General features: G+C 45.9%; 1 protein-coding gene across 2 annotated transcripts in view; it reads right to left on the bottom strand.

Annotated features, from left to right (window-relative positions):
• LOC143974276 (properdin-like) overlaps window positions 1–25,071 on the bottom strand; it is a 77,112-nt gene extending 52,041 nt beyond the window's left edge. The window contains exons 1-3 of one of the 2 annotated variants that reach the window (XM_077475482.1): window positions 24,775–25,071; window positions 4,378–4,528; window positions 450–604 (exon numbers count right to left, since the gene is read on the bottom strand). In XM_077475482.1, coding sequence (XP_077331608.1) covers window positions 450–604; window positions 4,378–4,528; window positions 24,775–24,838 — 370 coding nt within the window. In that variant the 5' untranslated portion in view covers window positions 24,839–25,071. The remainder of the gene's footprint in view (window positions 1–449; window positions 605–4,377; window positions 4,529–24,774) is intronic. The other variant, XM_077475474.1, reaches the window with a different exon arrangement.
• Between the last annotated feature and the right edge of the window lie 415 nt (window positions 25,072–25,486).

Raw genomic sequence — 25,486 nt, 5'->3', positions numbered from 1 at the left:
TATTGACCTGCACCTGCCCTCTGTACATTATGTTGTGGATTATATAGTCCTGAGAAAAGTGTATTTTGTCTGAACAGTTGCTCATTGCTGTGCTTTTTAAATTAGGTTCTTCTTTAGGTAAAGCTCAAAGTGTTAGCTATCTGTATAAATTTAGATTCATTTGATCCTTTAGGTTTATGTAAGAGATTCTCTCCCTTTTAGCACAGAAACTATGGAGTATGTTGTGGGGTACAAGAACAGCAGACCATTCTATTTAACTATGGTCCTTTAAGCCATGCCCAATAGCCAACGCAATTTAGCCACGCCCATATTCGTAGTGGTGCACTCAGCTCAGGTCTTCTCCTTTCCCTCTTTCTCCAGTTCTAAAGGTGGGAGGTATGCCTTTACCAGTATGTGCTAAGAAGCAAAATTTTGCCCTCTTTTTGAGAGATTTGTTCCTTGGGACTCACCAGGACAGCACTCTCGCACCATGCAGGTTTTGACTTCCACGCTGTTTCCTGGGCAGTTGCCTTGTCCAAGGCAGGTCCTTCTTCTTGTATGCACTCCTTCCTCACAGGACACAGAACACAGGCTCCAGCTACCCCACTCCGTCCACTCTGCTGAACTAAAAAATATTAGGTTGAGTTATATAAAATAGCAGCAGAGCACAGGGCATTCATTTTCCGCATAAAAAAGACAGTATTTTCTTATTTAATCTTTGCAAGCTGGAGAATATTAGGGGCCATGTATCTTAGAAATGTCTGCCATAGGAACATGGAAACTTTAGGTTCCCCCCAATGGTAGAACACTGTTGGACTCACACTTTAGCAAACACTTGCAAAGGCTTCTTTGATGAAATATACTTTCTAATGTGCTGAAGTGTAACTCTAGCCAAAACTTTATTTTTAATCTTTTGACAGAGTGGGAAAGGGTTTAATTGCTAATTTGTGAAATGTATCGTATTAACAATTTGTTTTCAATTCCAAAAGAAATGAATACATTTACAATCATTTCTTCTCAGAAACTGCTGACAAGATGAGTTTAATTGACAAGTACCTCAAGCTGGCTTTACTTATTTCTGTGCACATGTGTATACGTGTGCACATATCCTCGAGCACAACTAAGCATGCAAAGATGCTCATGTCTGCACAAGTGGCCACCCTCGTCATCTCAAGCGCCACTGACATATACGTGACATTACTACTATTTCTACTATAGATCTTTTTTCTCTGAGTCCATTCAAGTTTTAGACTGTACTCCTGAACCCTGAGGATGGAACAGTGCTGCTCCCAAAACATGTTGGCTGTTTTTATATGACTTTTACCAACAACTAAAATGATCTTTTATCTGGTTTTGGTCTGTCTTTCACTCCTTTATGTATTTCTATGTTCTATTAATCCTATGCAGTATAGAGATTCAATATTAAATGTGCCCATGACCACAGGAAGCAGGTAGCAACTGAGGAAAGGTGAAGTTAAGGGGCAGGGGGAAAGACAATCTTGTCCTATGCTGTGTCTCTCAGGCACGATTTGAATTCAGATTGTTACCCTTGAAGTAGTACGGGTAAGTTTCCTTTTAAAGGGTTCCCCAAATAAATTTGAAAATTTTATTACTATACAGGATTCATATAGCGCCAACTCAGAGATGAGCCACTTGTGTGTGGTGTTGTATGCGTAGTTCTTCCAAATATATTGTTCCTTGTCCTACACAAATGTCAAACGCACTGCTCATAGTTCTGCAGCTAGTCTAGTTCGCACAGGATCAAAGAGGCCGAATAGGCATCCACTGGTTAACAGACGTGCGCCAATGCGCATGCACGTGCGAAAATCGTGGGGATCGCACACGTGCGCACAGTTACTATTCCTTGGCGCCCAGTGGCCTTTAAAAGGGCTTCATTTGCACTAGTTCTTTGCTGTTTGATCTGCGGCTTTACCCTGTGACCTGATCCTGAGCGTGCATCTAATCTGATACTGACCCGGCTTCCTGACCTCGCTGCTGTCTCCAGTCCTGACCCTTGGCTTCCTTAACCTTGCTCTGTTTACTTGTCTGTCTGATCCTTCGGGAACAACCCGGCATAAGCTCAGACCATCCCTTGCCTGCTGCCTGCTGTCTCTGCTGACTGATCCACTGTGTATGACCTGGCTTGTCTGACCTTTCTCCTGCCTGCTGTCTTGCATCTTAGTGCATCTGCAGCCCCTCAGTGCTCCTGCATCCGCAGCGCACCTGTATCCTGCATCCACAGCACCTTAGCCGGCTCTTGTTCAGATGAAATCATCTCCAGCCAAGAGAACTCCTATGGTCACTGTCTCAACTCCAGTGACCCCGAAGCCAGGGCTGTACGAGAGGTCTTCCTCTGCACATCTGACTCACCTCCAAGGTGTCAACACTTGAACAGGTGTGTGCATTGCATTAGAGAGGGACATGCAGAGCCTATGCCCGCTCCATCAGTCAATGTACCTCTATTACCTCACTCCCAATAACAGAATGGGGTCCCGCCAAGCACATAGGGTGGACCTCATGTGTACTCCAAATACCCTTTTCATTTTGTATCAGGTAAACAGATATTAGGGCTCGGTTACTCTAATTCACTCCCAGAGACTGATGGAAGCAGACAGCTAGGGAGGGCGCCGCAATGCAAACCCCCCTCGCTACCAGAGAACCTGTCACCTATTCGGGTACCACACCAATGACTGTTTGCTGTTCTTCCTTCTGGTTACTCAAAGCAACTTGACTGCAAGTTAATCTTTTGTTGTAGTGATGCTTCACAGACCCCAATGTGCTAGTCAAAACCCAGGTTCCTAAGAATTATATGCCAGGACTCCACATGCACCTCTTGAGTAACTTCAGACTAGGCTTTGAGCATTTTATACTGAACATTAGAAAGAACATGCACAATATGTGACAACATCATTTCTCTAAGGGCATTTTCACGCTGAGGCGATGTGGCATCGGTGGTAAAAACTGTGCTATTTTTAGCCTTTAACTCCCGCTAGCAGCCGAAAAAGGATTAAAAGCGCCTGCAAAGCGACGCTACAGCGACGCTTTTCCAGCTGTTTGCTGGTGTTTTGGCAGGGATGCCCATTGATTTCAATGGGCAGGGGCACTTTAGGAGCAGTGATGGATAAAATAAAAGTACACGTAGCACTGACCCCCGAAGAAGTGGCTGGTTATTTTTGGGCTTATCGTTTACCTTCTCCACCTCGTAGCTCATCGTTCTTATCTAGGGGTTCCCGAGGTTGATGGCCCAATAACTGCAGAGACCAACATTTGAATTCCTTTAGGAATTTTTATTTGCATAAAACTTTGAACAGAAACTCAGTCTCTCAGTTGGGAATAGAGGGTATAGGTAGGAAAGCTCAGGTGCTTGGTTAACTGCTGACACTTGATAATGCCTCTCTCTAGATAATCCAGGGAATAGCCATTCGCAACTGGATTCTTCAACTGTTGGATAAATCCTTGTGGTTTGGATTTAGCAGCCAACAAGTGATGCAAAGTCTCTGCCACAGACTTGGTTGTAAAACTTTAGATGAACACAAACTCTCTCACTGGAACCTAGTTGTAAACGAAGGATGAAATTAGGAACTTTTTTATGGTACCAGTATCTTGTAGCCGGTCCGGCGATATCGTGAGAAATGTGGATTCAATTAGTGTCCTTACAGCTCAGCTTCCAGGCTTTTACCGAGCAGCCAGCCTCGTACGTGGCCCTCTTCTGAAGAGTCCTTTCCCGGTTGCGTTTTGAGTTGCTGGACCTCTCTAAACCCGAGACGGCACCGGAACACTTTTGAATCCTCCTTCCAGTTACTGTGCCTCGAACTAGCCAGTCCCGAGACTCGGAAACGGATGGATCCGCACCCCAGGCCATGAGGGCCCCTGGGGGCTGGTCAGGAGGACCAGGACCATGGAGTCAGAACAAACTTCTGGACCGGAACCCAGAACCACGTGACTTCAGCACTTTAAGTACCCTCTTCCGGAATACACAGCGAGACAACGCACCCACTGATTGGCCCAGAGAGAAAGATTGGTACCCAATGCGTCCAACCAGACTGCGTTCCAATGCCTGTCAGAGGTGATACCTTCACCTATGACCAGGCAGAACACATTACAGCCCAGCCAAACTGATGCCAAAACCACAATTTAGAGAAATTAACCCCCAAGACCCAACTATAGTCTTGAGAAAAACTATATTTACAACATAGCGCATACTCTTCAGGAGTACCGGCGCTACATACAGTTGCTAGGTAAGGGCAGGATAGGTTTCTCTGAAGAGAAGGGTTTTCGTCTAATGGTAGGAGATAGTCAGGCAGATTATTGGATAGGATGGGAAAGGCTCTGAATAAGTCCTGGAAGCGAGCATGGGAGGAGGTGACAAGAGAGCTAGATTGAAAGAAAGAGACTCACCGGCAGGATTGGCACTGATCATGAGCCTCTCTCCTGAAGCCATATTTGCTATTCAGGCAGCAATCTTCCTTGGACACACCATCTCCAAGATACTCCTCGCACTCACCGGTCTTCTCATTCACAGCTTCATAGCACATAACATCATCTGATTCTACAGATGAGAAAGAACAGAACATGCAAGTAGAATGTAAAAATGGGATTTTTATATACAGCTTACCTGTAAAATCCTTTTCTTGAGAGTACATCACGGGACACAGGAGCTTCATTACATAGTGGGTTATATAGGCACCTCTGGTGATTGGACACTGGTTGACCCCAATTAAGGAGAATTCCTCCCCTATATAACCCCTCCCATCTGGGAGGCACCTCAGTTTTGTAGCAAAGCAATAAGAAACCACGTAAAACCCAAGAGGGGCGGGAGCCCTGTGTCCCGTGATGTACTCTCAAGAAAAGGATTTTACAGGTAAGCTGTATATAAAAATCCCATTTTCTTGATCATACATCACGGGACACAGGAGCTTCATTACATAGTGGGATGTCCCATAGCAATGCTCAGATTGAGGGGAGGGAGACACAGATCATAAATATAGGCCGCCAGGGACCGGAGGACCTAAACTGCAGCCTGCAGTACACTGCGCCCGAAGGCGATATCCTCTTGCCCTCTGACATCCACCTGATAGAATCTGGTGAATGTGTGGACTGATGACCAAGTCGCAGCCTTACAGATCTGAGCCAGGGAGGCCTGGTGATGCACTGCCCAAGAAGCACTAACAGCCCTAGTAGAGTGCGCTTTCACCCGAAAAGGAGGAATCTTCCCCTTTAAACCATAGGCCTGAGAGATAACTTGCCTGATCCATCTTGAGAGAGTGGATTTTGACGCCGCCTGGCCCTTTCTAGGGCCTTCCGGCAGAATAAATAAACAATTTTCCTTATCTGAGTAGTTGCTTGAAGAAAAATACTGATTGCTCTAACCACATCTAAAGTGTGCAAAGATTCTTCTTCTGTGGATTGAGGGTCCGGAAAAAAGGATGGTAGGATTAAATCCTGATTCAAATGGAAACCCGAAACCACCTTAGGCAGAAAGGACCTGTTGGGACGCATGACCACCCGGTCCTTATGGATAATTAAATATGGCTCCTTACTGGAAAGAGCTGCCAACTCTGATACTGTTCTAGCCGTAGATATGGCTACTAAGAAGACCAGCTTTTTAGTCAGGAGAGCTAAAGAAGCCAGGTGTAAAGGTTCAAATGGTTGCCCCTGTAAGGCCGAGAGAACCAAATTCAGATCCCATGGGCATACCGGAGGTTTAACTGGCGGTTTTGTCCGCATAGCCCCCTGGATAAAAGCCCGTACTAGGGAATGTGATGCAAGCGGTTTTTGAAAAAATACCGACAGGGCCGAAATCTGAACTTTGATAGTGCTTATGGCCAAATTCATTTCCAGGCCTGACTGGAGAAAGGCCAAGATTCTGTTAATGACATACTTTCTAGGATGCCATTTCCTGAGTTCACACCAGGAAACATATGTCCTCCAGATCTTGTAATAAACAAGTCTGGAGGCCGGCTTTCTGGCATTGACCAGAGTAGAAAGGACTGGCCCCGAAAGGCCACGGTCTCTCAGAATGTGGGTCTCAGCAGCCAGACCGTCAAATTCAGACTGCGTAAAGCAGGATGGTAGATTGGACCCTGTGAGAGCAGATCTGGCCGGAGAGGGAGGGTCCATGGCCTGCCTACTGCCAACTTCATGATTTCTGCATACCATGGTCGCCTGGGCCAAGCCGAGGCCACCAAAAGGACCGACTTTGTCTCCCTCTTGACCCTTCCCAGGAACCGCGACAGAAGCGGGCTTGGGGGGAAGGCATAGATCAGATTGTACTGATCCCAGGGAACTGTCAGAGCATCTAACCCCTGAGCAAGTGCATCTCTTGTCCTTGACACAAACTTGTCCAGCTTCCTGTTGAACCTGGAAGCAAACAGATCTACGTCTGGAGTACCCCACTTGTGACATATGTTCTGAAACACGTCGGGGTGCAGAGCTCATTCTCCTGGGCACAACTGCTGGCGGCTGAGAAAATCCGCCTGCCAATTCTCCACTCCTGGGATGAAGACTGCAGAAAGACACGGAACATGCTTTTCTGCCCAGACAAGTATGCGATTCACCTCTTTTTGGGCCATCAGACTTCTGGTACCGCCCTGGTGATTGATATAAGCCACTGCTGTGGCATTGTCGGACTGAACCCGAACTGGGAAACCTCGCAGTCTGTAAGACCACTCTATGAGTGCCATGTAAACTGCCCGGATCTCTAAGATATTTATGGGCAGTAGATTCTCGGTCACAGACCATTTCCCCTGCGAGCATGTTTCCTCCAATACAGCTCCCCAGCCTGTCAGGCTGGCATCTGTTGTGATAATCTTCCATGAGAGAGGAAGAAAGGTTTTGCCCTTCAGCAAATTCTTGGTTTGTAACCACCAGACAAGACTCTTGCGTGTCCCTGGGGATAGACGCATAGGAAGATCCAGAGATTGGGGCTTCCTGTTCCAAGCCGCAAGGATGCATCCTTGTAAAGGCCTTGAATGGAACTGGGCGAATGGGACGGCCTCGAAGGAGGCGACCATCTTCCCTAACAGTCTCATGCACAACCGAATGGAGGAAGATCTTCTGCCCAGAATCAGGCGCACCAGATCCCCAATGGCCAAGGCTTTTAGCCTTGGAAGAAACACCCTGCCCTGAGCGGTGTTGATGATCATACCTAGGTATTCCAACCTGGTAGTTGGTTGTAGGGACGACTTTTCTAGGTTTATAATCCAACCTAGGCGTTCTAGGTGTTCTAGCGTTTTGGTGACGCAGCGACTTAGGAACGCTGCAGTTTTCTCCATGAGAAGCAAGTCGTCTAGATAAGCCATGACGGCTATGCCCTGAGCTCTTAAGATTGCTAAGAGAGGGTCTAGAATCTTTGTGAAGACTCGAGGGGCTGTAGCAAGCCCGAACGGCAAGGCCACAAATTGAAAATGGCGCCGCTCTACCGCGAACCCTAGGAATTTTTGGTTTTGCGGGAAAAATTGGCACATGGAGATATGCATCCTTGATATCTATTGATGCCATGAATTCTCCTCCTTGCAGGGAGGAGACCACAGTGCGGATTGACTGCATTCGGAAGGACCGGATGTGTAAAAACCAGTTCAGGTCTTTCAGATCCAAGATAGGTCTGACACTTCCACTTGGTTTTGGAACGGTGAAGAGATTTGAGTAAAACCCCGAACCCTGATCTTTCGGGTTCACTTCTACTATCACACCCTGGGATAGTAACTGATCTAAGGCCAGAAATAGCAGTTTTTGCTTTACTGGATCCCTGGGGATCCTTGACCTTAGGAAACAAGAAGGTGGAATCTCCTGAAACTCTAGCTTGTAGCCCAGAGATACTGAAGAGATCACCCACTTGTCCTGGATCTCTTCCCGCCAGGCGCCTGCAAACTGCAGGAGCCTTCCCCCCACTCTGCCGAGCGGGGGCGCCCCTTCACAAGGAAGTTTTTGGGCTCTGCTTGGCAGGCTTTCGCCCCCAAGTCTTTTTCTGTCCCTGGGCTTGGCCTTGAGCCTTTCTAGTAGAGGAGGACTGAGAAGGCCGTCGCCACTGTTTAGAGCTTGATGCTTCGGGAGAGAGAGCACGCCTGAATGAAGGACGCTTGCTCTTTTTGACTGGAAGGAGAGTAGATTTTCCTCCTGAAATATTTTGGACAAACTTATCTAGTTCTTCTCCAAACAAACGCTCCCCTTTAAACGGGAACCCAGTCAAATGCTTCTTGCATGACAGCTCAGCTGCCCAATTCTTTAGCCATAGGGCCCTTCGCATGTGAACCAACATGAGAGACAAACGTGATGCTTGTTGGACGGAATCCAAAATCGCATCAATTATGAAACACAGAATGTGAGGCAATTCTGTATAATTTTCTACTTCCTCACTGGGAAGGAGCCCAAGCATCTGTTTAACCTGTTCCTTGAGGAACTGACACAACCCCACGGCTGCGACTGTAGGTTGTACCACAGTGCCAGCCATGGAAAAGGAGGCTTTTAATAAGGTTTCCAGCTTTTTATCAGTTGGATCCTTGAATACCTGCGCATTATCCAAAGGACAAGTTAGGTTCTTATTCACACAAGAAACAGCCGCATCGACAGATGGGACCCCCCACTTCTTGGTGAAACTTTCCTCCACAGGATAATGCATAGAAAACCTTTTAGGAGGAGCAAACAGTTTATCGGGATGTCCCCAATCCTCATACATCAATTTATCCATTAAAGGATGAATTGGGAAGGAATAGGCAGTCTGTGGGGCTTTCCTGACTCCCAGGGAAGAGACAGAGGATGTAGCGACTTCAGCAGCAGGCATTCTGAATGTGGTACGCACCAATTCAGTATAATACTGCACCTGTTTTCTGAGCGCCTGGGAGGAGGGGACTATCTCCTCTTCCTCTGACTCATCCGACTGCTCATGATCCCTATCCAAAGATAGGGATCCCTCCTCATTTTCAGAAGAATCATCTGAGAGAGGAATTTCAGCAGAGGGAGGGGATCTACCCCTTTTCCTGCTATCTTTTAGGGAAGCAGAAATAAAATTCATGATTCTCCCTTCAAAACCCTCCAATGTAGCCCTAAGGGAGTCCTCAGTGACATAAACCGGGGCTGCGACATTAGGAGAGGCTGCAAAACCCGACAGGGGCACTGACTCGTCTTCAGAGGCTGGCTCCAGTCTTGCAGGGGGGATGGTAATTTACAGGCACTTTTGGAACCCCTGGACCTAGGCGGTGATTTACCAGTGCCCTTATTACCTCCCCCTGAGACCCTCTTACGAGGAGACATAGTACTAGGCTACAAAGCAGAGGTACTAGTACAAGTGCAATCACTGTTGTGCTTAAAGTCTCACAATAATATATATGCTTAAATTGCACAACCTGATGCTGAGTAGGTGTCTAAGGTTTGCCTGGATCCAATCCCCACGGATGCTTACTGCCCACAGCTCCTGTGTCTCCAATTACAGCCCCCTGACGCTCTGGGCTTTTAAAACTGCCGCCTGGCGCCTGCGCAGTACAGCGCCGTACACACTGACGTGCACGGCTCGCAACCACACCCCCCCCTCCTCCATTAGGCCGGGAGCGCGCCCGGCGCGCGTGCACGCGCCAGCGCGCGTGCACGAGGACCGCGGAATCCAGAGGGGGGAAGGAGAACCCAAAAACGGAGCTGCGTGGGACCCCTGAAGTGTTTACCTTATTTGTGGCAGGGACTGCAATGGAGACGTGAGTTAGCTGGAGAATCAGGCTTTCACTGAGCATGTGTATTGAAAAGGCATGTAAGTATGTATCAGGCTGCTCTTACTCCCTCTAGTGGTGGAAACCAGGTAAGACATACAACTACTCACAATGAAGAAATCCATTCATATAATTAAATATACAGGATAACTTCCCTTACCTGTCCCCGCCGCAGAAATTGCTGAACCAGACAAATTCCAGCCTTCACCCATCACGGCGGGTATTGTTAGCCAACCTTCAGGTATATCTGGGGTTCCTTCTCGGAAGAACCTCCCACCTGGGCCATGTAGAAAGCTCTGCCAGAAACTTTCGTGCGCTCTGTATAAACAGTACACCAAGTCTGGTTTTCCCAGAGCCCAGTCTTCCAATGGAGAGGACTTACAGGCAAAACCTCGCTTCTTCGGCTTACGAGGCCCGGGTACCATACCATCTTGGGAGTCAAATATCGACCCGAGGTATGGATCCGGTTTATTGTAGCCCTTAGGCCCTCGCAGGGACCTTCATAGAGCTAAAGTTTTACGTGACCATCACCATAGACACTGGCGAAAAAAAACTGAGGTGCCTCCCAGATGGGAGGGGTTATATAGGGGAGGAATTCTCCTTAATTGGGGTCAACCAGTGTCCAATCACCAGAGGTGCCTATATAACCCACTATGTAATGAAGCTCCTGTGTCCCGTGATGTATGATCAAGAAAGAACACTATACAAACTGGTAAATACAAAGTATAGTTAAAATACATACAGGATATGGGAGCTTTTCTACCTGTCAAAAAATGTGTATTTGTTTCCATCCAGTCCTGGGATTTTCAAGGGCTGAGTGAGTGAGAGTAATGTCATAGCTGGACTCTGCATCCTGTGTAACATGTGTAGCACCCTCTAGGTTGCTAGATAGTGAGTAGGATTTTTTTGTATAGGATAGGTAAATTGTCAGGCTTGACTGTCAGCCAAGTCTGTGTGTTTTTCTTCTCGGTCAGGGTTGAGTAACTCAGGTAGAGCTGGTGACTCACAGGCAGCATCACTGAGACCTCCCACTTCTTTCCAGAATATGGTGGAATCTTCTGGAAAGGTAGGAGGAGAGGAAAGGTGGAGCTGCCTGGAGTATTCTAAGGAGCCCTGACCAATTCCCAACCTGGGTTGGCAGGGGGCAGGCCTCCTTAAATACTCCAGGGTCAGCCCAGCTGAGAGAGGAGTTGTTTGGGGTGGAAGCTGGAGATGGAGTGCTAGAAAAACAGACATTTTTATTCCTATTATTATTTTTATTTTTAATCTAATTCATCTTCCAATCAGATGATCCATCTTGATACATTTTTGTGATTTTTGGTGTCTTTTATTCATTTTATTACTCTTTTGTGCCCTGTCTTCTTTACACTGTGTGTATATGTGTTCTCCCTTCCTATCTATAAAGTTCCAAATGTTCTGCATTATTTACGCCCAATCCCCACCCCTCGGCTTCCCTGGTGTGCGTGATTACTGAAAGGGGAACGCCCTGTGATCTGATTGGCCTGCCCACCCTGCCAGGCCGATGACTATGCCTGATGAAGGAGCACGCATGTTCCGAACGCGTGCACATCATAGCTTCCCCCCACTGAGACCAGGGACTTCCTGAGTGGCGGCTTCCTCCTACGCCTTGTACGCTCTAGCCCGGTACATCAGAAACCACTGGTACCGCCGAGCAAGACACCACAGCGTTGCCTAGATGATCATTCTGGAACCCTGCTGTCCATCTGACATTTACCATGATGTGCCTGCTTTTATCCATTATCGAGTGAGTGCATTACTACTTAATTAAATATGTTAAAATATTGCTACACTTAGATTGGTGCTGCTTGTCTGTTTTTCTTGTATTCCCCCCAGAGGTTCTTCTACTCTCTAGTGCTGCCTTCCCTGTGCCAGCTGTACTCCTTGTGGTTATCCCCCAGGCTATGGAATTTCCTTAAAAACCTGCACCTTTATCAGGAGTCATTCTTAACATAATTTTTATTTATTAACTCTCTGCTGCTCATTTGTCAGAACTTTGGACTATATGTTCAGGATCCTGACTTTTTAACCATTCCCTCACCAACACAGATTTGCCTGCTGGAAATACCCTAACAATCATTGTGTGTTTTCCATTGTACGTGCTAGCCTGTTGTGGCCTTGAGGGAGCTCCCCAGTAGGGGTGACCTTGAGCCTGGGCTCGGGTGTGGACGGGACCTTCTAAGAACATGTGGAGGTGTCCTGGAGCAAGTGGAGGACAGCAGGAGGGCACTGCCAGGCAAAGTCTCCAGGGCGGAACAACTAGTCGCAGCCAGGAGGGCTGGAGAGTAACACACAGTCAGGAGAGGCCTGGGGAGGCATGCCTGAGAGGACTGGGAGATTGCAGTCTGGGACAGTTTCATGTCTCTGGATGCTTGACAATTGTGTGCCTGGCTGTGCAGGGTGACAGATGGACTAAAAAACTCAGCAGCCCTTATGGGGGTACCACTACACATGTTAGTGTTTCCAATCAGCTATTTCTGTCTCACCAGGCTGGTTCTCTTTAAGAATACTAACTAGTTAAAGTGACCATGTTCTCTTCCCACAGGAGGCAAACTAAAGCTGGCAATACAGCTCTTCAATTTCAGCCAATTCCTGCTGAATCAGCTGAAAGGTAAAACGTGGGTGGACCCGTCAGCACCCCCAGCTTGGCAAACTTCAACTAAAAGTTCAAAGAAGCCATGTGGAAAATTGTTGGCCAAACAGTGACTGAAATGCAGTTATTATTTGTGTATTCAGACAGACGACATGGGTGCCAGCTGTGTGATTAAAATAGCAGGTACAGGAGATTTTATTGTATTTTTCTTGTTCAATCCACGAGCTAAATAATAGAAATCTGTGCAGGTATGGCTGGTCTAATTCTGCTCCAGTCTCACCCCAGAGACCCAATGATTCCCCACTATCTTGCACCCTACACAGCACAGAGCTGAAGTGTTGCTGTCAATCAGAGCCCATATAGCAAATACAGCCCTGCCTTTACTGTGACAATCAACATGCACTGCACTCTGCAAACCTCAGTAGCCATACAGAGTGGTTATAGATGGAGGGCAGAACTTGCATATCAGTAGCACCACTGTTTAGTCTGCTTAGGCTGCCCATTCGTACTCGGCGATTCCCAGCCATACCCAGCCGTACCTAGCCCTACTCAGCCATACTCGGTTGTACTCGGCCTCTGTATGTGGCCAGGCTGTAGAAGTCTCACACATGTGGTATTGCCATACTGAGGAGGAGTAGGAGAATCTATTTTGGGGTGTCATTTTTGGTATGTACATGCTATGTGTTAGAAATATTGTATAAATGGACAACTTTGTGTTAAAACAAAATGCTTTTTAACCACTTCCCTCCCGCCGGCCATCATATGACTTGCCTCCGTCAAGATATAGCTTCCTCCAGTCTGGACCCAGGAACAAGGTATTACAGCTGAATATTGCATAGCATCCAAGGACTAGACGACAATAGCTTAGGTGCAAAGTGGAACTCACTTATTGTAAACTCACAGAATTTATATACCACCCAAAATCAGATAAAAGCTTGATCACATTATCCTAAGCAATTAACACATCTAAAGAACAGCCAACATAAACAGTATATGCTTATCCACATCTAGCAACTAATAGCTGACAGTGATATAATTGTAGCACTCTGGTCTTAAAGTGCAGGGCCACCCTAAAAAAAAAAAAAAGCATTAATATTCTTAAAAAAATAAAAAATAAAAACATTTGAAAAAAATACATCCCTGTTGCTAGGCAGTTTTCCTAATCTTGCTTCTCCTCGATGATCTTCGGTCTTCTCTCCTCCTCCGCGTTGTCTTCTGGGTAATGGGGCACGCTGTGTTCTGGGAACTGTGTGTTCCCTAAAACAGCGAGTCCCATTCGACTCACACATGCGCAATAGGAAATGGGCAGTGAAGCCGCAAGGCTCCACTGCCTGTTTCCCTTAGTGAGGATGGCAGCGCTGTGACCCGAGAGCCAAGGGACATGTCGGCCTCGGCGGCCGACATCGCAGGAATCCTGGAAAGGTAAGTCTTCTTATTAAAAGTCAGCAGCTACTTTTTTTTTTAGCTGCTGACTATAAAAATTTTTTTTTACAGCTGAAACACCACTTTAAGCCTGGCTAATTTGTAGTTTTTGATGCACTGATTTCTGTCCTAAGTCTGAGTTCAATTTGTAGTCTCTCTCTTCTGTCAATAGGTGGCCCTGTTGCCTTTGACATTATGATGATGGATTACAGTGAATTGAGGTGATGAGTAAATAAGTTGTCTCAGCCAATCAGTAGGAGTTTCTTTTGGCTGCTTTGCATGCTGGGATAGGCTATTTATTCAGGGGGAGTCAGTGATCGGGGTTCTAGATATGGCAAAGATGACTTGCTGAAGTTCAACCCGAGCATCAGAATGGGGAACAAAGGGGATTTAAGTGACTTTGAACGTGGCATGGTTGTTGGTGCTGGTCTGTGTATTTACCAGAGTATTTATGGAGAATGGTCAGAAAAAGAGAAAAAATCCAGTGAGCGGCAGTTGTGTGGACAAAAATACCCCCAATGATGAAGTCCAGACCCAGGAGGCAACATGTTACGGATAGAGGCTTGAGATGTGCCGTCATCCCGCGGTCATTTCTAGTTACACGGCGGCAAGCCAGTGTTTGTATTTGAGCGGATATCAGCTGCCACGGCTTACATGCCTTTTATGTGAGTGGAATGTAACACATTTTAGTAGGAATAAATTAGTTTTAAACAGAGAGCACTAGGTTCTTTATCTTCTGTTGCATATGACTGCCATCTTGTGATTATACCTATGAAGGAGAGATTCGGGCAGAGGGAACGGATGGTTTACTTGCCACTACGACTTGAGTATACCCCTAAGGGTATACATAACAGCTTGTTAAGTCATAACATGAGGTGAGTGGCCAGTAAGCATGGGTGGAGGATTGCACGGGTACTTTATGTATTTTGTTTTGCATCACATTTTGTTAATTCACAGAGGTGGAAGAAGATATTTATATTGAATTTTTGGGGGATTTTTGGGGATTATTCCATAATTCTTTTGTGTTAAATTTTTTTCAGAATTTTTATTGATTTATTGCTTAAATTGAGATGTGTGTGTATGTGTATGTGTATATGTATGTATATGTATATATATATATATATATATATATATATATATATATATATATATATATATGTGTATATGTTTAAAAGACTGTCCTCAGATGATGTCAGTATGACGAAACGCATCAGGGTGGTACCATATGAGATTGAATACAGCAGGAGTGACAGGAGTAAGAAGGGGAGAAGCGTTAAGCCGAGAAATATCAGCGGAGTGATCTGTCGCTGAGGGCGGTAGGACCATCCTTCCGCTTAGCTATCTCTACCTGATCCTAGCTGCCAATCTGCATATTGAATTTACGCTGGAAATTTTTTTACGTTTGTGAGTGCAATGTTTGTTGGTTTTTAAATTTAATAAAGCATTCATCTGTTTTACGGAATTACACTATATGCACTTTTCTTTCTAATTATACCTTCTACGGAGATTGAGTGGAGGAGTATATGAAGGAAGAAAGGAAGACACCTGCATCTTTCACCTATGAGGATTTCTTAATTAGCTGTGAGAAACCAGCTAATGTCTGGTAAGAGAAATACCTAAGGGGGACTATCTCTTCACTGGCAACAATTTCAGGCGGTGTTTTGCATGTGTGCATGTGTGGAGGTGCATCTCGGGCAATAGTGCAATATAGATTATATATAATTTTCAATGAACTATGTTGAATGACTTTGAGATTGATGTCTTCGTCACCAAGCACTAATTTCTAGCCGGACATTGGTTAAATGGACACAATATGAAATATTGAGCTTGGAATTTATTCAGCATATTTTTATTTGGTTTAAATATTTTGAGGAAGTTTTTTTAAAACTATTGAATGCTTATTACTGTTATTGTCTGTATTTAGAATAATACGCGCTGTTTTTAACTCTTTCTTGATGGATTAACTCATCTTTTGGAGGGGTTGACTCATTTTTTCAGAGTTTTCTTTTGTACAAATATATATATATATATATAATTTGTATGCCTATGTGTGTGTGTGTGTTATATGTGTGTGTGTGCATGTATGTGTTATATGTGTGTGTTTGTGTGTGTTTGTTATATGTGTGTGTTATATGTGTGCATGTGTGTGTATTATGTGTGTGTGTGTGTTTTTTAATATGTGTATGTTTATATGCACTGGTGAGGCACAGGCAGGCTACATGACGGGCACTGGTAGGCTGCTGGGCACGGTGAGGCTGCATATGATGTGCACTGGTGAGGCTGCATTGATGTCAGAAACCATGAATCAGACTGAGACGGAAGTACAATTAAATCACACTTTTTTATTAATAAAAATAAAAAGGTAAATAGAAAAAGCATAGACAAGCATAGCCAGAGTCCAGTAGCCAGATCGGGTAGTCAGCCAGTCCAAAGTTCATTAACCAGATCGGGTAATCAGCCAGTCCAAAGTCAGGGATCCAAGGAGAGTAACTGCAAGCAAGATAAGAAGCCAGGAGGGATGTCAGTAAGCCAGTCTTGAAACAAATAGCAGGAGATGGTTTCTTGTGATGTGACCAACGTGAAGGCAAAGGAGAAGTGAGCTGGAAGGCTTTAAATAGGCAGGTCAGACGAGCATCATCGGGAACAGCTGGTGACTGTGGAAAGAGAAGAGAGCTGGCAATTAGCCGACAGCTGAGCGGCCAGCCCAGAGGAGGAAGGGCTAAGCCAGCCCTGACAGTACCCCCCCTCAATGACCCCTCTCCCTCGGAGGGCCACCGGGCTTGAGGGGAAACCGTCTATGGAACTCACAAAGGAGGACAGGGGCATGTACGTCAGAGGATGAAACCCAGGAGTGTTCCTCCGGACAGAACCCCTTCCAATGCACCAGGTACTGTATGCGCCCACGGAACCTACGGAAGTCAACAATGGATTGTACCTCATACTCCTCATGGTTCTCAACCTGAATAGGGTGAGGACGTGGCACCGAGGTGGTAAATCGGTTACAGACCAACGGTTTCAATAAGGAGACATGAAACACATTTGAGATGCGCATACTAGGAGGAAGGTCCAACTCGGAAGCTACTGGGTTAATCCTGCAAAGGATACGGAAAGGCCCAATAAACTGAGGTGCAAACTTCAGTGAGGGAACACGAAGCCGGAGGTTGCGAGATGACAGCCAGACCCTGTCCCCAACCTGGTAGGAAGGTGCAGGCAGGCATCTGCGGTCAGCATGGAGTCTGTACCTATGATTAGCATGACGTAAAGCCTCCTGGACTTGTACCCAAGTGGAACAAAGACCATGGAGATGCTCCTCTAACGCAGGAATACTCTGCGGAACAAACGAGTCAGGCAACATGGAAGGTTGGAAACCATAATTCGCCATAAATGGAGACAATTGGGAGGCAGAATTCAAGGCACTGTTATGAGCAAACTCTGCCCAAGTTAATAGGTTAGACCAGTTGTTATGATGGTCAGAAATATAGCAACGTAGGAATTGCTCCAAGGACTGATTGGCTTGTTCTGGGGCCCCATTAGACTGTGGTTGATGCACAGAAGAAAACGCAAGCTGTATTCCCAACTGTGCACAAAAGGCTCGCCAGAACCAAGAGACAAACTAACTGCCCCTGTCCGAGACAATCACCTTGGGTAGTACATGTAAGGGAAAGATCTCCCAAGCAAAAATGGAAGCCAGTTCCTTAGAGGTGGGCAACTTCTTAAGTGGAATACAATGACACATCTTTGAGAACCGGTCAACCACCATAAGGATAACAGTGTTGCCTTGGGAGTTGGGCAATTCCACAATGAAATCCTTAGGTGAATCCAGGGCCTCTCTCCATTGGGTATGGGTTGTAGGAGGCCCACTGGAAGGTATCGTGGAGTCTTACTCTGAGCACACACGGGACAGTCAGCTACAAAGGCAGTAACATCAGCCCGTAGACTAGGCCACCTGAATTGTTGGGAGATGGCCCAAATGAGTTGATTCTTCCCAGGATGGCCAGCTGCCTTGGGAGAATGGTAAGTCTGGAGCACAGCAGTATGGAGACTCTCTGGGACAAAGCAGCGGTCACAAGGTTTATTAGGAGGAGCATGGACCTGAGCAGCAAGAATTTTGTCACCCAATGGAGAAGTAAGACTGGTGCAAACCGTAGCCAAGATACGATCAGGAGGAATCATAGGAACCGGAACCGACTCCAACTTGGAAGTGGAGGAAAATTGTCGTGACAGGGCATCAGCCCTTACATTCTTAGTACCGTGTAAGAATGAGACAATGTAATTACAGCTCGACAAGAAAGGAGTCCATCGCGCCCTTCTGGAAGAGAGTTGCTTAGCCTCAGACAAGAATGCAAGATTCTTATGGTCAGTAAGAATAAGAATGGGCACAGTGGTACCTTCAAGGAGATGTCTCCATTCTTTCAGGGCTAAAATGATCGCCAACAGCTCTCTGTCACCAATCTCATAATTGCACTCAGCAGGTGACAATTTCTTGGAAAAGTAGTCACACGGATGCATAGCGCTCTCAGAGTTAGGACGTTGAGACAGAAGGGCGCCAACTCCAGTCTTGGAAGCATAAACTTCTAGGATAAAAGGCAACATAGGATCAGGATGTGCCAACACAGGAGCAGAAACAAAGGCAGCCTTGAGAGTCTCAAAGACCTTAATGGACTCCGGAGACCAACTCTGTGGGTTACCGTCCTTTCTGGTCATATCAGTCAGAGGCTTGACCAGAGACGAGAAGTTACGAATAAACTTCCGATAGTAGTTGGCAAAGCCCAGGAAACGCTGCAGAGGACATAAACCCACGGGTCGAGGCCACTGTAGGACTGCCGAAAGTTTCTCTGGGTCCATTAAAAAACCAGCAGTGGAAATGACCACGGAATGTAACCTGTTCACGATGGAACTCGCACTTCTCCAGTTTACAATAGAGATTGTTCTCTCTTAGTTTCTGAAGTACACGACAGACATCTGTATGGTGGCTCTCCAGGGACTTGGAAAATATGAGGATATCATCGAGATAAACCACCACACACAATTGCAACAAATCTCGGAGGACATCGTTAATAAATTCCTGGAAAACTGCCGGGGCGTTACAAAGGCCAAAAGGCATTACCAGGTATTCATAATGGCCTGTTCTGGTATTAAATGCAGTTTTCCACTCGTCGCCCTCCTTAATGCGCACGAGATTGTATGTCCCTCTCAGGTCAAGCTTCGTGAAAACCGTTGCTCCCTTGAGGCGGTCAAATAACTCTGTAATCAATGGAATTGGGTAGGCATTCTTAATCATGACACAATTGAGACCCCTATAATCTATACAAGGTCTCAGTTCACCGCTCTTCTTCTTTTTCACAAAGAAGAAACCAGCACCAGCAGGAAAACGAGGATTTGCAGATGAAACCTCAAGAAAGTGCGTCAGCAACATACTCCTCCATGGCCTTATCCTCCAAGACCGACAAAGGGTAAATCCGGCCACGAGGAGGTATGGCACCAGGTTGAAGGTCAATTGCGCAATCATAAGGCCGGTGTGGAGGCAAACTACTGGCTTGACCTTTATCAAAGACATCGCCAAAATCACGGTACTCCTCCGGCAGGGAGGGGAGTGAAGCGGTGCACAAGACCTTGGATTCCTTCAGGAAGCATGTCTCACTGCATTGTGGTGACCAGGAGAGAACCTCGGCATGGAGCCAGTCAAAAGAGGGGTTGTGCCTTTGTAACCAAGGATAACCAATATTCAGCGGAAATCTGGGAGAGGAAATAACTTGGAATTGGATTATCTCATGGTGAAGAGCCCATACGGCCATGGACAATGGAACCGTCTCATGAGTCACATGGGCAGGCTGTAAAGGTCTCCTGTCAAGAGCCATAAGCCGCGTACACACGTAGCCGTCTGTCCGACGTACTTAGTCTGGCGGACTTCCCGCCAGACTGTCCGTCGGACTTTCCGAACGGGCTACTTGCCCACACACGGCACTTTTTCAGCGGACTAATACGGCCAACTAAGTCCGCCGTACTATCCGCCCTACTTTTGAAATGAACGGACTCGCCCACACACGCGGAGGAAAGTCCGCTCATTTCGAGCGCGTCTCCAGGTAGGCGGGGCCCGCGAAGGATACGTCGCTGGCCCCGCCGCCTGGTATGGACTTAAAGGGGAACCCCAACGCCGAAAAAAATCGGCGTGGGGGTCCCCCCAAAGTCCACAACAGACCCTTGTCCGAGCACGCTACCCGGCCGGCCAGGAAAGGAGGGACGAGCAAGCGCCCCCCCCTCCTGAGCCGCACCAGGCCGCGTGCCCTCAACATGGGGGGTGCCTTGGGGAAGGGGGGGCCGCGCGGCCCCCCAACCCCAAAGCACCTTGTCCCCATGTTGATGAGGACAAGGGCCTCTTCCCGACAACCCTGGCCGTTGGTTGTCGGGGTCTGCGGGCGGGGGGCTTATCGGAATCCGGGCGCCCCCTTTAATAAGGGGGCCCCCGGATACCGGCCCCCCACCCTATGTGAATGAGTATGGGGTACAATGTACCCCTACCCATTCACCTGTAAAATAAAGTACAAAAAAAATACAACACACAAGATAAAATAATTTATTGCACAGCTCCGGGGGTCTTCCGTCTTCAGGGGTCTTCTCGCTGGACTCCTCCGCTATCTTCTTGTAGCTCTTTTACTAGCGGAGGAGCCCGGCATTCTTCTTTGTCGCCGCGGCCTCTTCTTCCGACTTCGGGGGTCTTGTCCCCCTCTTCGGTTCTTCTGCCGGGCAACCGCGCCTTCTTATAGCTCTTTTACAGGCGGTGGCCCGGTCTTCTGTCACCGCCAGAGTACAGAATTCAATGGCGTAGTCGGCAACAGTTCTCGTACTCTGTTTGATGGACATGAGGCACTTGGCAGCAGAAGCGGAGCGTGCGGGAATGTCAAAAACCCTTTTAAAGGAGGCCACAAACTGAGGGTAACTCAAGACAAAAGGTTTTTGCATCTCCTATAGAGGGTTAGCCCAGGCCAAGGCTCTCTCAGAAAGCAAAGATATCACGAAACCTACTTTGATTCTGTCCGCGGGAAATGCCTGGGGCAGCATTTCGAAGTATATCTCAACATGATTGAGAAACCCTTTGCATTGAACTGGATTGCCCCCAAATCACTGGGGAAGCGGAGCAGAACCAGACATACCTCTTATAGAGGTAATACTCGAGGCAGGTGCCTGCACAGAGACTGGCGCAGCAGCAGGGACGGCCTATGACTCAGGTTGTACCGGAGCAGCCACCGTGGGGGATTCCAGGTGAGCTGTGCGATTCAGGAGCGTTTGTAACGCCAAGGCAAACTGATCCATGCGGTGATCTTGCTCATCCAATCTGGAAAAAATATTACCAACAAGTGGATTGACTGTATCTTCTGAATTAATGGCCTTCACGTACTGTCAGAAACCATGAATCAGACTGAGACAGAAGTACAATTAAATCACACTTGTTTATTAATAAAAAATAAAAAGGTAAATAGAAAAAGCGTAGTCAAGCATAGCCAGAGTCCAGTAGCCAGATCGGGTAGTCAGCCAGTCCAAAGTTCATTAACCAGATCAGGTAATCAGCCAGTCCAAAGTCAGGGATTCAAGGAGAGCAACTGCAAGCAGGATAAGAAGCCAGGGGGGATGTCAGCAAGCCAGTCTTGAAACAAACAGCAGGAGATGGTTCCTTGTGATGTGACCAACATGAAGGCAAAGGAGAAGTGAGCTGGAAGGCTTTAAATAGGCAGGTCAGACGAACATCATCGGGAACAGCTGGTAACTGTGAAAAGAGAAGAGAGCTGGCAATTAGCCAACAGCTGAGCGGCCAGCCCAGAGGAGGAAGGGCTAAGCCAGCCCTGACAATTGATCTCCTGTATCATGTCCGCAGTCTCTTACCATCTCCTGTACCATGTCTGCAGTCTCTGACCATCTCCTGTACCATGTCTGCAGTCTCTGACCATCTCCTGTACCATGCCCACAGTCTCTTACCATCTCCTGTAGCATGTCCCCAGTCTCTGACCATCTCCTGTAGCATATCCCCAGTCTCTGACCATCTCCTGTAGCATGTCCCCAGTCTCTGACCATCTCCTGTATAAAAATATTCTTTTTTAAAACAGTCAATTTCGGTATCGGTGCTGTTTGGGTATCGGTTTCGGTTTTCGGGATCAAGAAGATTTATTTTCGGTATCGGTTTCGGCACCAAAAAAAACATTCGGTGCATCCCTTTTGCTTTCTATATGTGTATTTGCTCACTGCACTAGGCAATTAGAGGTTGCGCTGATTAAGATATCCACATTTTAATGTGTGCTCTGACTGTGGCTAAATGTGTGTTCTGACTGTGTTCTGTGACTAAATTTGTGCCCTGACTATGCTCTGTGACCAAAGCAAGCCATAAATGATGTGATTTTGCAGGAAAGAAAATCACTTGATTCCCCCATCAACATGAATCACTCCTGCAGTGCTATTGTGTTCTGCCAGCAGGGGGCCTTCCCTGCCAGCAGAACACAATGATTACTGCTAGTGGCTATAGCTTCTGGCTGTAACTGTTCTGTCTCTAGGGCAGATAGCCAAACCTTCTTGTCCCAATAACTTCAAATACCATATTTCTTTGATCTCAGTTTTATTAGAACAAGCCAGGTGAAATTTTTAAGTTCTCTAAGGGGCGATGGAGATGGATTGTGAAAGACATGTTTTCCTTCCTGCAATGTCTTGTAGAAAAATGGTGACCGGTTCACTTCCTGTGAAAATTCTACCCAGAAGTCCCTGCAACTTCCTTAACTACACATACGGTAGTAATCAAATAAAACAGAACTGAAGCAATATCAAAAGAGGCGCCTGTACTCCACATATGATTGTCTTATGTAAATCACAAAACCTTACATGTAAATTTAACAACACAGGTACAAATAGTCAGTATAAACCTCTGATAAACAGAACAGTAACCACATGCAAAAAAAATCAGACAGTTTTGCTGTAATGAAGTCGGTTGGTGAATCAACTTCATTACAACCAGCATGTCCATAGATGGATTGAATCTCAGACGGTCCCTGCTGAACCATGTGAGATTCTATCCATCTGTGGCTGGCTTTTATGTGTTTTATGACTACATTTACACTCTGCCTGTGTGCTCTAAATGAGTGTGTTTTGTCTGTGTGCTGTGACTGTGTGTGTGCTCTTTTTTGTGTTCTTTGACTTAGTGTGTATTTTCATAATCCGTGTAATTTTTTGTTAATGACCCATGTGTTGCTATAATCTTATAATTATTGTTTCTGAATAAGTACCTATAAGTAAGAAAATATAAATTGCCACAAACAATAATAACTTTTTTTGTACATTACTTATTTTCTGAAAACAACAAACTCTCCATGTGACTGATATTTCAACAGTTGTCAAGCAGCAGGCAGAGTCATTGGAGTAGAAATTCTACCCTACCTCCAGTGGTTAATTTACAAAAATCTTACATTTAATATAATAACACGTTATGAAAAGGTAAACCTGTACAAATGTAAAAGTCAAACAAAAGTTACATTAGGAAAACTGTACAAACGTAATTCAAAATGTGTGCTCTCTGCACATACACTATACCATTGAACTTGATGGCCTTTGCTGGCTTATATTAACAACATTTTGTAAAAAGGGCCCAAATGAAAACAATAAATACCCATTACAATAAATAAACATAAGACCTGACTTGGGCTAGGGTCTTTGAAGGCACATATGAACACTGAAGCATCTGTTACCTATACAAAAGGAGCCATGCCTCAGTGCCTCACGGATATTATTAACTGTGGCCAGAATAAAACTAGCAAAACGTAATAAAGGCAGTTCCTTTCGTTATATGGAGTCCACTACCTAATGGAAACCTAAAGTTGGCTTCAAAGCCCCATCCATGCTTTTGTTTTTCTTATAGAAAAAGGAAAAATAAACCAAACTGTAAAAGTCCTCATGACCTGTAGGGTGAGTGGTATAACTCTCTCTTTACCGGCAACCACAGCTGACTGGAAATGGAACACCTCCCTCACCACTTAAAACTCCAGGCATCACCCCCACATGTCCCTGCACCAGACTATGGTGTAAGTCAGTGGTCATCAACCCTGTCCTCAGGGCCCACTAACAGGCCATGTTTTATGTATTAACTTGGAGAGATGCAGACTAGAATACTACAATCACTGAGCAGCAAATTATATCACCTGTGATGTATTTCAGTTATCTTGCAAATCTGTCCTGTTAGTGGGCCCTGAGGACAGGGTTGATGATCACTGCTGTAAGTCATCCTGAAACTCTACTTCTGTGATGTATGAACCCTTGTCTTTTCTGTCTAGAATCCCAAATACATCGGTCCTCCACCTAGATCTTCAGTATTTGACCGAACCTTACAACCAAATGTCCTTATTGCAAAGTTGAAGTTAATCCCCAAAAGAATTGCACTCTATAGATTGTTGTACAATTGAGATGAAAACTTGAGCATTGGTGACAACACATGTTCTGTGTTTGACTACCTCTAGATATTGTAACAACACAATGTTCCAGGTGCTGTGCCCTATAGAGAATCTCACTATCCACTGCCCAGGGACCAATCCAATGCAGCTATCAATAAAAGCACACACGGTAACTGAGGTTGTAAATGGAAATGAAAACAGCGCTATCAGGATTACAGTGGGAACATAGAACCTCCAGTAATTCCATGTCAAGCCAATGGTGAAGACTAAAAGTAATTTATTAGAACAAGAATAAATAAAACTATTACAGGTGATACGATACCAAGCCGGTGTGGATGGATGTAGGTAGGCTAACGTCTGGTTAGGCTGGTTTGATTGGCAGCTCCCTCCAGTCTGGCCTTTCCATCTTAGCGTCACAGTGACATCACACTGGAGCATGAGCGGACCCCAGCTCGACTCCCCCATCGTCCATGGCCCTGCACCAGCGGCTGGTTGTTGCACATATGGTGGATAATTTCTACCTTCTTGCCCACCGGATCCAGGGAATATTAGCCTACCTACATCCACATCCAGGTAAACAACACACAAAATGCAACACCATGGCATGGATCGATATGTAAAAAGTTTCTTTTTCAAAATTACGTACTTGCAAAATGCAGGGTAAACGCTAGCCCTGTAGCCATCACGAGGAGCAAACAGACTGGCGACATATGGAGAGGATGTCAGAGTCCAGTTTATGAAATACAATTATATAGGATGATACAAGATGAAGGAATCAAATTTTCTGCTTCTTCTTTTCCTCTATTGGTTGACCATCTCTAGAAGAAGGACAGTACGGCTCCTTCGTAAGTCTCCTGGGCAGCTTCTATAATCCAAATGTCAACCACTCTCTTTTATAAATTCATGATTTCTTTTAGTATTGGGCTGTCCCAACTTGGCTGGCTTACAATCAGGAAACGATTACTGCACATGGTCATACAATACTCTTTTATTAACAATACCAGCCTACTATCATGCCAGCTTAATGTTCTGTGCTGCCAGGTAACAGGGTGATTACATGATGACAACTGTGAGAGCAGGATTAGCAAATGAAGAGAAGAGTACATTTTGAAGAAACTCTTTGAGCCATTGCTGGAAACAATATGCAAATATATTCCTAAACAAAGGGAAAAACATACTTGCAAAGCTTATGCTGTTACAGAAGAGTTCCCTACAACTATTTCAAAACTAGAGCTAGAGTTTATAAAGGTCTTGACTTAACCTAAAGTATTCCCTTGCTTCAGATCCATACTTCTAGGAGTACTGTTAACTTAAAGTAGTATTAAACCCTCAGTGATTTTTTTTGTTAGCCTAACACA

Source organism: Lithobates pipiens, unplaced genomic scaffold (genome assembly GCF_037356315.1).
Source record: "Lithobates pipiens isolate NorthernLeopardFrog02 unplaced genomic scaffold, aLitPip1_a1.2 Scaffold_1, whole genome shotgun sequence".
NCBI lineage: Eukaryota > Metazoa > Chordata > Amphibia > Anura > Ranidae > Lithobates > Lithobates pipiens.
This window is presented reverse-complemented; position numbering and strand designations above follow the sequence as displayed.